General features: G+C 38.8%; 1 protein-coding gene across 1 annotated transcript in view; it reads right to left on the reverse strand.

Annotated features, from left to right (window-relative positions):
- pcloa (piccolo presynaptic cytomatrix protein a) overlaps positions 1–12681 on the reverse strand; it is a 79809-nt gene that overhangs the window by 20583 nt on the left and 46545 nt on the right. The window contains exons 11-16 of the mRNA XM_041781357.1: positions 10823–10948; positions 6248–6356; positions 5811–5875; positions 5294–5466; positions 4814–4864; positions 4457–4587 (exon numbers count right to left, since the gene is read on the reverse strand). Of these exons, the coding sequence (XP_041637291.1) occupies positions 4457–4587; positions 4814–4864; positions 5294–5466; positions 5811–5875; positions 6248–6356; positions 10823–10948 (655 nt within the window). The remainder of the gene's footprint in view (positions 1–4456; positions 4588–4813; positions 4865–5293; positions 5467–5810; positions 5876–6247; positions 6357–10822; positions 10949–12681) is intronic.

Consider the following 12681-nt stretch of genomic DNA (forward strand, 5'->3'; position numbering starts at 1 on the left):
GTGTCTCATGAATAGCATGTATGCGTGCTTTCAGCTGATGTAACGCATCCATGGGCAACCATAGCAGAGATGTGAGTGACCGCACAGGCTGATTACATTTATAAATCCCTTTAATGGACATGGATTTATAAATGCTGGGACCCTAATCTTTTCTGTGTATACATAAAATTTTAACTGGCCTGTGTTTTTTTAATGTTTCATTTATTATTTATCAAGCTGACCTAAACCACAGACTGTAGTGCTCGAATAGACAGAACAAAACCTCAATATGGACAGATATTAAAGGGAAATTAAGAGTCTTGCACCTGCAAATTTCACGAATCTTGTAAAGCAGATGGACTGGCCAGATTCCATCTCGCAAAGCTCCGATCTGAAACAACTGCGCCAGGTCTGAAAACAGATCTGACCAATCAGCATCACTTCAGGAGAACAAGGCAGTAGCTAAGGATTTAGCTCGGATGTAGCTATAGCGGCAGTTTAACCAGAACTGGACTACATTTCTTTTTCAAAAGAAGAGCACAGAACCACACTGAAAGCTTTCGTGACAGAAACGATGCTTGCTCCGGTATGGGTTTAGTTGTACTGTAAGCTGGTGTATACAATGACTGCTGCCAGTGTAGCAGTTAGCTCAGATGTAGCTATAGTATAGCGGCATTTTTATCAGAACTAGGCCACATTTCTTTGCCAAAACAAGAGCAAAGTTTATGCACTTCTCTGGATCTCAGCATGAGTTTTATCCACCAACAACTTCCACTGTTCGAAACTACAGCAGCACCAGACTGTCAAGCTCAGGTTACTACAGGAGACAAAATGTTCTTCCAATTACCTTTTACGAGGACATTTTTTGAAAAAGTCCTGCCCTCCCAAAAATGCTTTGTGGGAGAGTTTTCCCAGATGCATGGTTTCCCACGCACTGGCTATAAAGAGCTAAAGTATTCACCCCCTTAGATGTTTCACCCTTTAATTGATTATAAATCAATCATGGTCAAAATAATTTGGCTTTTTTGACAGTAAAAAAGTCAAAGTGAAAACAGATTTCTAAAAAGTAATGTCAATTAACAAAAATGTCAGGTAAAATAAGTGACTGCATATATGCATTGCTTTGCTAGTCTCACAGTTAGTGAAATAACCTGTGATTGGAAGGTCTAATCACTGGTTAATCCGTATTCCTGGCTACCATTGCACCATGAAGACAAAAGAACACTCAGAGCAACTCAGAGAAGAAAAATTTGAAATGTATGTCTTTTTTTTTTGTGAAAAATGCCAAATTATATTAACCATGATTGATTTTTTAAAATAAAAAAAAGAGTAAAACATCCAAGAGGCTAATACTTTTTACAAGCACTGTGTGAAAGACTATCCAGTCTAAAGTGAGTCACTGGTATAATGTAAGGGTGACATTATATGTTTAATCTGTAAAAGTATAAAATAAAAATTCATGCCAACTTGTCTGAACAGCTTAGGCTTGCTAGATAATATTAGGCCTGATTTTAGGCCTGATTTTTCCACTCAGTGACTGGGGGGTATGACCCAATTTGAAGTTCATTCCAGCCAGTTATTTGTCTATATAATGCTCCATAGTACGGTAAGAGCTCCTGAGTGAGTCGCAGCCTCATTGATACAGAATCATAACTGTCAACATGTTTCAAGCAAGCAGACCTGGCAGCGTCAAACATCTGAACATCCCGAATAAACTTACAAACATAAACACAACTATACCGAAGTCTCAGCAAGGATTTCGTCCATTTTTTCAGCTTATTTTTAGTTTTTCTGCAAATAGAACATGCGCCAAGACAGACCTTGATCTTTCACCGTGTCTGTTTGACTTGTAAAGTCACGTTTAATCATAAAAGTTTCTGTGAGACCTCATATCTTTGGGGTCACCACTTAGAGTCTGCACCATAAATGTGAGTGGTCTTGTGGTGTGGCTGGATCATCTAGTGAGTGTGTTCAGAATATAATAACATTTGAGCTGATTGAAATAGTTCTTATGTCTAATGTATGCAGCAATTGAAAACCCAATCTGTAAAACCTGCTTTTGTGCTGGTCCTTTGTTCTGTGCTTTAGTCAAAATATAATAGCACCAGAGGTTTTTGACTTTGTAGGAGCCTGATTCCATTTTCAAGTAGAAGTTAAATGTTTATTATTATTCCAGTTGGCTTTCTTTTTTTATATTTTTCCTGTTTGATATATATTTAAGTATAATTTATAACCAACTGTTTCACTGCAGGAACTCCGTTTGGTTGCCAGGAGATCTGCGATACATCTGAAAAGCATCAGCATGGAGTGCAGTCGCCGCGCTGGCAGCTGTTAGCAAATCCACTTATACACATGAAGCATGTAGAAGAGGATTCGCACACATGCTCTTGTGTTTACCTGCTTTTCTTTAAGGAGGGTGGCTACAGGGCTTCTAGGTGCCCCTTTTTTAACAGGCCATGCTTAAACCTACTTTGTCAAACTGCAGGTCTGTGAGAGTGGCTACTGGGGCTAAAAGACCACAGCTGTATGTTATTGCTTTTATCTAAAACGATCCTGGAAAAAAACCCTCTCTCCTAGGGGAGCTCATACAGCAGTGGAGGTGGGAGAATCAATTACATTACAGAGCAATCACAGTGAGAAGGGAGCCCTAGACTTACGGGGGAGTGTGGATTATATTGCAAGTAAATATGAGAGCTATTGATTTTGACTGCACTCACGTACCGTAAAACAGCCATCAACACGGGCAACACAAGTACATGAGCAAGTTCATATCATTTACATAATGCTGAGGTTGTTCAGGGGCAATAAGGGACAGATAGGAGCACCTGGAGATGCATAAGGAAACACCTAAAGGGTCTGGTGTGCTGTGTTGATAAAGGTGCTGGATTTATAACAAAGAAAGGCCACATTGAAAGATGTTATGGAAAGACAAAATCAATTGTAAATTGAATTTAAAATGAATGAAAATAAGGTTTGAGCTTTGAGTGGCTGCCTTTGCCTTATGGATGTGAACTAGAAAGCATAGCAAGTACACTTCCCTCTAAAAGTGATGGAACAGTGAGGCCAAGTCATTTATTTTTGCTGTAGACCGGGAAAATTTGGGTTTGACATCAAAAGATGAATATGAGACAAGAGATCAACATTTTAGCTTTAATATCCAGTCCAATATCCAATACACAACTAAGGAGAAAGCATTATTTGTAACGGTACTTTTGCATTCTTTTTTTGTGATTCTTTTCCAGGCTTTCACCACAGCCTCTTTCAGTTGTTGTTTGTTTTGGGGTTACTCCCTTAAACTCAACCCTTCTTAACCAAAGAGCCAAATTGTTGAAAAATACCTTTGCGAGAGACACAATCTAAGTAGTGTAAGTGGCAAAAACAGCTTGAGGAAGCAATAAAAATAAGTTAAAGGTGGCAAAAATGGTCAGAAAGCAGCAAAAATGGGTGAAAAGGGGCAACAATGGGGAGAAAAAGTGGAAAAAGGCTCAGAAAGTAGCAAAAGAAATGGGTGAGTATTGACAGAAATTAGTTACAGTTGGCAAAAATGGTCCAAAATAGGCAAAAACTTGGCAAAAAAGCAGTGAAAAGTGATTAAAATAGGCAAAAGCAGTCAAGGGTGGCAAAAATGTACAAAAAGTAGGAAGCAAGTTGTATGTAATGGCAAAAGGTAGCTCAAATGGGCAAAAAAGTGGCAAAAATGGGCAAAAAATAGAAAAAACAGGGCCTGTAAAAGTGGCAATAATGAGTAGAAAAATAGGAAAAAGAGGTATTTGATGTCAAAAGGTAGGTTTAATGGGGATAATTGGCAAAAAAATGTGAAAAAGGGCAAAAATGGGCAAAAAATAGGGGGGAAAAAGGGTTATTTAACAGCAAAGGTAGCTACAATGGGCAAAAAACAGTGGTTTTGTACACCAGTGGTTTCTGTCTGCTTCAGGAAATTCTACATGGTTATACTGGCTATGGCCAATGTTTGTGCAATGCCTCTGATTGGTTTTCCATCTTCTCTCAGCTTCACAATTTCTGGTTTTTCACCCATAGACAGCTCTCCAGTTTTCATTATGGCTATGAGTGCAGTCTGCACAGGCAAAACCCAAATCTGAAACTATTTATTGCATGAATAATCAATGTACCTGTACAATGCTACCTTCTAAGATCAGATCCAGATCTAAATACCTGGAAATGAAAGTTAAAATGTTGATCTCTTGTCTCATATTAATGTTTTGATGTAAAACCCAAATGTTTTCAGTCTACAGCAGAAATAAAGGACTTGGCCTCGTTGTTCCAGTACCTTTGGAGGGGTGTTTATTAATAGATTTCCTCTCAAAACATGCCTAAAATTTAGGAATCTATAAAATAAGTACATCTTATGTTTCTATTAAGCTAAATTAATAAATTTTATACTAATTTTGCATGAATTTTCTTAGCTGACCTCTGAACTATTTATAGTGTGCTTGCAGACTGCACACTCTTGACTCACCCTCTCCCCGGTAGGAGATACACCTTAACAAATGGGTCAGAGTAGCCATTGTTGTCCCGTGGGGCAAGGTTTCTGGCCTGCAGGACATGAACTATCAAGTTCCCAAGCTGCTTGTCGTAGTGGATTTGAAGCTGCAAATAAAATGCACATTTAATTATAATGATTTCAGGTGCATTTGGAAAGAGAGGCAAATGGAAAAATGTGCAAAAGTTTGCATTTTTGTGAGCTGAAATATTTATTGAATTTACTTAAGTTTATATTTGAAATGTTAGAGGAAACAGGGTGCAGATTCAATGCACCTACATGTATTATATCTACATTTAAACCTTACAGGGGTCATTCTTTGGTTACACAGACCTGTATCTCTCCAGAGATGGGGTGGGATGGGGTCTTGGTTCCCTCTGCAGTCTGTAAGAGATAAAAGCAACACGCTCAGATACTGCTGGAACAAATCTGTGGGCGGATACTGGTGGGTGTTCATGCTGTACACTGTGAGCTGCACTGAGCCAAGCTTTATATAGAGCTTTAGGCTAAAATGAAAGATAAACTCTAGGAAATGATGCATCAGTGCTTCTGTTTGAACATTAGAGGATTCAAAGTGGGGAGTTTGGGGATTCTTTGCCTCACTGGTGCTCGACAATTAAAGAAAAATATCTAGAATAAACAAAAATGAGCAAAAAATAAAGTCATGAACTGTTAATTTGTCTAAAGAGACTATCATTTAAAAATACCCACTAAAATGCAGTTTAATGTTATCACCAGGTTCTGATGAAGAGTCCATGCATCAATTAGTAAGCAACACATTAGATTTAATTGATTAAAGGACTCTGAACTTGCCTTGCTGCTGTGGCGTTTCTTGCTGACGGAGGGTGACCCCGGCTGAGCGGGGCTGGAGGTGGCTGAGGTGGAGGCGGGCAGGCCAGAGGAGGGAGCCTGCTGCTGGGACACTTTCTGCAGCTCAGCCGCCAGCTGCTTGGGGTCAACACCAGGAGACCTGGGAGGTCTGTCACCTACAGCAGAAGAGTCACAGTGCGGTCGGTATTGCTCTTTGTATGATGCAACCAGAGGGACCAATGGAGGAATATATTGTTTGATACAAGAAGATACAAAACAACATGCATTTATGGTGGCTTTACATCAGGGTTATAGAGAGATGTGCAACTATTCCCAATGTGATTCAAAAAGTGAGAGAAAATAGGCCCAAAGTTATGCTCGGGCAGCACTTGAGAAAAAGGAGAATTATAGATGAAAGTCTGAGAAAATACAAAACAGAAGTTAATCTGGAAAATGTGACTACATAGAGGACAGGGGACTGAGAGGAGAGTAATGTTTAGGTTGAAATAAGTCAGCTCACCTTTGCTGTGCTCCTGGAAATCCAGGTGTTCTGTGCCCTCAGAGTCAGACAGCATGTTAAGATCCCTGAAAGATAAAAACAGATTACAAAAAGGAGGAAATAAGTAGAAGGAAAACTAAGAGTGATGACCTCTAAACTAAATCAGGAGCAGCTAAGCTCACACTCATTAGTTTCAATTATAAAAAAAGGGAAATCAGGCTCTCTTAAAAACGTAGATGTGAGATTTGGGGGGAGGCTGAGCTTTTCAAGAAGTGTCAGTGACTAGAAAAGAGCTGAAGGGAAGAGAGGGGTATTTGAAAGATGAAAGGACAGGAAATTTCAAACAGTGATTGGATTAGGAAAATATCTTCAAGAGTGACGATAAGAGCATGAGTAACATAATAAGAGAACTTACAAAGATGATTACAGCATGCTAACAATAGACCGGCTGTACTCACAGTCTGACGCACACATCTGCCTCATTGCACAGCTGCCCAACGAGTCCTTGTACTTCCTCGTAGGTTTTCCCTGTCAGAAGGATGCCATTCCACTCCAGGACTTGCATTCCTGTATAGAAAATTACAAATACTGAGTTAGGGACAAGCAAAATATGGAAAACAACCAAAAACAGCAGAGGATTACACCTGATTACATTTAATAAATTAAAGCAGATTAGAAAACTCTCCAGGCCCACCAACAGAACTGACTGCACCCCTGACAAATCCAGAGAATGGGCCCTCCACTGGTGTGATTTATTGATCAAATCAATGCATTTGTGTTGGATGAGTAGCATTTGTGCCCAGTTTTTGCCCCTTTTTCGCCACTTTTCAAAGTTTTTTGCCTCTTTTTACCCTTTGCCACTTGAAACCCATTTTCCACTGTATACACAGTTATGCCACTTTTTAACCCCTTTTCACCATTTTTCTGCATGTTGTTTGGCTTCTTGTCTATTTTTGCACTGTTTGGCCCATTTTTGCCACTTTTCACCTGTTTTTTGCAATTATTTGATATTTTCCACTTAAAGCTGTCTGGATTTCTTCTTCCTGATATCTGTGACCATTACTGCTTAGCTAATCCCAACCTACTAGGGGCCCCTTGAATACATAACTAACTTTGAAATTTTAAGGGGTTAACAAACTCATTTAAGGCACAAAATACTATGTAAACTTGGTCATGTTATAGTGGCATTAAAGCATAAAATAGTCAAAGTAAATATTTGTGTGAATCATGATTTTTTTTCCAACTTTTATGTTAACAAATATTCTAAAATAGATGTTATATAAGGACTAAAACAAAATATATTTGGACTCTTTTTGAGAGCTTTTCATTGGTAAAATATGACCAAAAAAGAAGAAAAAATCCAAAATGGAATATGCAAATTTACTTTATATTGCTCTAGCGTCATTTGGTTACCAGATGTCCATTTAGAGTCTCCAAATAGACGTGTGGAAATCTGCCTGGACAAAAACATTTCTACACAATTATTTGTGGTTGTATTTTAAATCAAGTTGCAAGTAGGACTTTCTTTGATAAATATAATTTAAAAGGGGAAGAACAATGGATGTGGAGGGCTCCATATCTGTGTTCACCCTGGGCCCAAAAGTACTAAATACACCACTGCTATTAAGTCTGACTTTATTTTCCAAATTATTTAGTTTTATGTGCACATCCACAGTGTTAACATTACCAAAGAAAGGGGGCTTACAGTTTAAAAAGGCTAAAACCACAGAATAAATATACTCTTGGGAAAAAAAAAAAAAAAGGTTGTTTTTATTCATGTAAAAATGAATTTGGTCAACCCAAGTTAACTTTACCATGGACCATGGTTGTCCTGACCTCCATGGACCCCCCATTTGGCTGGGTCCCAGAAAGCCTTCCCCTTTCTCCCCCCTTATAGGCGGCTGTGGATGTCTCATATTAAACCAAAAATGAATCAAAGCCGTGAACGGAGCAGCTCTGATTCAAAGGATTTAAAGGAATTTATTCTAAACCAAACAAGCAACAAGTTCAGGGTCTAGCAGCCATCTTTGATGGTTTGTGAGAAAACAAGCTTTGATTCTCGCTCTCAAAGTGCATCAGACTCCGAGGCAAAACTGGGGAGATAAATGTTTGTGACAGCTTGAACAACAGCTGTGTGGCAAAGCTGCTTGTGGAGACATGGAGTGCATCACAGGGTTAGAATTAACTTACAAATGCAATCATGGTATTTAAGACATACTTTTATTATTTGATAAGCAACAAGGTGCATTATGGGAAGAATCTGAAGGCAATTTCTTAAAGAAGGATTTTCTTTTCTATTGAGTGATACAGAAAAAAGCAAATATGAGTCAACACAGCACAGCAAACCCACTGCATCCTCTAAAACACACCCTGCACGCTGGCAGGACTTACACCGATTGAAACAGCTCATCAGGAGGGTCCTCTGTTTGCGCCGATACTCTCGAGCTGCAAGTGGGAGCAACAAGGGAGCTACTGTATTTTCACGCTGCTATGAATAATCACATTTTAACATTTGAGAGTGTGTTGCATTTTGATCACATTCAAGGAAACCTGAATTTCAGAGCCGCTAGGTTTCTGTGGATCTGTGACGCTAAGTCTGTTGAATCTGACAACATTTCCACATATTCACACCACAGAGGCGGAGACACCATGTTCCTGCTGCGCGAACCGCGGCCGTTCTGCTCAGTGTTGATGACAGGGTTATGGGTGTTAGCATGGGTGGTGTTGCCTTTCTGACTAACAACACCTCAGATGCAGTTTGACTCTCTGGCTGAAGCCATCATTGACAGCTTTCAGCCTACACCGCAGCATTCTCTCAGTGCAAAAGGTAAAAATGCAAAAAAATGTAAAAAAAAGGAGGAAGCAAAGCAGAGCAGATATGAATCTGGATTTACAATAAATGTTTGAGAAGGGTCTGGATAAAGACAGAACCGTCTGATGTCCACTCTTAATGACTGTTTATCAGAGCTGTCGTATATCTCAGAGAGGAAGTACAGTCATTTGATGGTAAAACAAAATTCCAGTTTTAGATTAACAAAATAATAACTTAAAGTTAGTACATAAACTAGTGTAGCTAAGTAAGCTTTAGCAATGTGAGCTTCAGCAAATGTAGCTAAAGCTAACATAGCTACAAAGATAACATACCTATACAGTTTACATTGCTGCTTTGTGAGTTAAGCTTTAGCAACCTTAGCTATGTTAGCTACATAGCTACTTTATCTATAGCTAAGTTAGCTTTAGCAATGTTAGCTTTAGCAAATATAGTTAAAGCTAACATAGCTACATAAATACCATACCTATGTATTTTACATTGCTGCTTTGTGAAATTAGCATTAGTGACATAAGCTCCATAGCTACTTTTTCATATAGCAAAGTTAGCTTGAGCTACTTGAGCTTTTGAAAATGTAGCTAAAGCTAACATAGCTACATAGATAACATAGCTATGTAGTTTAAATGGCTGCTTTGTAAGCTTAGTTTTAGCCACCTTAGCTTCATAGCTACTTCATCTATAGCTAAGTTATCTTAAGAAATGTAAGCTTTAGCAAATGGCGCTAAAGCTAACATAGCTACATAGATAACATAGCTTTGTAGTTTACATAGCTGTTTTGTGAGCTTACTTCTAGCCACCTTAGCTTTATAGCTACTTTATCTATAGCTAAGTTAGCTTTAGCAAATGTAACTGAAGCTAAGATAGCTACATAGACAGCATACCTTACATACCTATGTATGCTACCTAGCTGCTTTGTGAGCTTAGCTTTAGCTACCTTAGCTATTTTAGCTACATAGCTACTTTATTTATAGCTAAGTGAGCTTTACCAAATGTAGCTGAAGCTAACATAGCTACATAGACAACATACCTTACATACCTATGTATGCTACCTAGCTGCTTTGTGAGCTAAGCTTTAGCTACCTTAGCCTTGCTTTAGCTCGACTGGCTACGTAGCCCTGTTATCTGTGTATATAATGGCGCTTACAGAGTTAATAACTCTAACTAATAATTTTCCAATGTAACTGTAGTTGTTCAGTTCAAATCACTCTTCAGTGCTAATTTGCAAACATTAGCATACAAACACACTTTGTATATTATCTTCATAATTGCATGTGCTCCCTTAGCACAATACTGTTAGCTTTGAACTCACTGACCATGATAAACTTTGAAATTTTTCTTGTTTAATCTAAAATTATATACCTCCTTTTCTTGTCACAGTACACCTGCGTTTTAATATTGATTTACAATTCAAATTTGTTAGCATCATTTTGGAAAGAAAACTTAAAGGTGAGGAATTAAAGCAAATAGGAGTCACAGTTTTTCATATTCCTTCCAGATATTTTTGTTTCCCTTGTATTTGTCCAACGCATTTTCATTCCACCACTTTCTGAATGGTATCAGGAAGTAGAAGAAAGAATCACAGAATTGGCAGTAATGTTGAATGATTAAAAAGAAGAAAGTGGGAGACACAAACAAGAACAGAAAGTACTAAAGAACTGCCCACGCTCACCCTACACGTCAACACAGCACAGGCAGATGGATAGCACGCTACATTGGTCCAAACTGGGTAGTATTTTTCCCCTCTCCTTTTCATCATCCATACATCAGCAGAACGACAGCTTCAAAAAGGCTCAGGCCACAGCTTTACCGATTGTCCGACACCTCAGTGTGGCTCAACCCAGAGATTAAAGGGGACTATGGGTAGACAGATGGACTGGGAGGGTGAGAGGGTTAACAGTTCACAGACTCCCCCATGTGAAATCAATAACACCTCATGAAATGTGTTCCTGTTAATATACCGCACAGCAATTTATCCTGAGGTGGTGTCAGAGAGAGGTGTGTAAAGAGTGAAATCACAGGTCATTCATCCGTGGGTTGGCATCTGTAATGGTAACTAGGTGTTGTGTTGAAAGAAGTAGCCTTATTCATTTCAGTTCAACCTTCTGTAGCTACAACAATGATTCCAACTAAACCTAAGGACCTTATCAACACAACATTTAGTATTTTTTTCAAAATGTTGCAAACTATATAGCTAACAGCTTACCTTCAAGAATCTTTCCTGTTTGCTCAGCAGCTCCACCAGGCAGGACTTTAGCAACATAGGCTCCAATATCTCCATTACTACCAGGGACTTCTTTCCCTCCAACTACTCGGATACCCAGACCATTCCCTGTAAGGACCACAAAGACCGGCGAGTGTCATTAACTTAGTTTAGCTAGTCCATAAGTAAGCTAATATGCTTATCCTCTTTTTTAATGTCAACTAACAGAGGTAAACAAAACAAATGGTAAAAAAAGAAGTACAAACAAAAGATAAAATGCTAGCATATTTGGCAAAATTGACTAAAGACAGCCCTTTTTACAGCTTAGACATCAATATTGCATCAAAAAGGTTTTTCTCTGTACAGTATTAAAAACTCTACTCCCATTGAAACATATCACCAGAAAGCCACAGCAGAAAGAAAAGCTAACATAAGCTAACTAGATGTTTCCACAGCCTTAGCTTAAACTTAGGGTTTTATTTAACAGGAGATTTTTCCAACTAAGAGAGCTCAGTAAGGTAATATACAACTCATTCATGAATGAAAAAAGCCTACTAAAGCTAGCTAGCTTAGCAGAGAAGTCCGCTGTCATCTCATTATTTGACTCTAATGAAACATGTTGAGTTCAAGCTACTTAGATCTATTTTTCAGTATTTCTTATTAATTTAAACACATAACAGACAGGGACGTGGCTTAACAGGTTCAGCCAATGTTTAATCACTTGAACTCTGGGCATTTTAGATTTGCTACAGTGCCTATACAAGTTTTCACCCCCTTGGATGTTTAACCATGTTATTGATTTATAAATCAATCATGGTCGATATGATTTTTTGACTAATAAAGAGACAAAAAACACCTTTATGTCAAAGTAAAAACAGGTTTCTAAAAAGTAAAGTCAACTAAACAAAATGTAAATGTATTTAATGTAAACTAAGTGACTGAATAAATATTCACCCTTTTAAAGTGACTGGCCTAATTCAACAGAGGTCTAGACAACTGGTGCTAGTAGTCTTACAATTAGTGAAACGGCGATCACCTGAGTGCAGTAAATGTGTCTCAAGTGATTGTAGTATAGAGACACCTGTGTCTGGATGGTCCAGTCACTGGTTAATCAGTATTCCTGGCTACCATTACACCATAAAGACAAAAGAACATTCCAGGAAACTCAGAAGAAAGGTTATTAAAAAGTTTAAGTCAGGGGATGGGTACAAAAAAATGTCCAGGGCACTGAAAATCCCTTAGAGTTCAATAAATTCATCATCTAGAAATGGAAGGAATATGGAACATGTGTAAACCTACCTAGATCAGACCCTCCTCACAAACTTAGTGACGGTGCAAGAAGGAGACTCGTGAGAGAGGCCACCAAGACACCTATGACTACACTGAAGGAGTTACAAGCTTCAGCAGCTGAGATGGGAGAGACAAAGACTGTTGCCCGGGTTCTTCACCAGTCAAAGGTTTATGGGAGAGTGGCAAAGGGAAAGCCACTGTTGAAGAAAACTCATTGAATCTTGACTAGAATTCACCAAAGGGCATGTGGTAGACCTGCTGAGGAAGAAAGCCCTTTGGTCTGATGAGACCCAAGTGGTGCTTTCTGGCCATCAGACAAGACACAGTGTTTGGCAGACACCAAACACTGCAGATCACCACAAAGACACCATCCCACCTGTGAAGCACAGTAGTGGCAGCATCATACTGTGGGGATGCTTCTCGGCAGCCAGCCCTTCACGGCTTCTAAAGGTAGGGGTTAAAATGAACGGGTCAAAATACAGAAAATCCTGGAGGAAATTCATATTCAGTCTGCAAGAGAACCACAATAACGATTTAAAGACAATAAGGTGAATTTTCTAGAGTGGCCGAGT

Source organism: Cheilinus undulatus, linkage group 23 (assembly GCF_018320785.1).
Source record: "Cheilinus undulatus linkage group 23, ASM1832078v1, whole genome shotgun sequence".
In the NCBI taxonomy this organism is placed as follows: domain Eukaryota; kingdom Metazoa; phylum Chordata; class Actinopteri; order Labriformes; family Labridae; genus Cheilinus; species Cheilinus undulatus.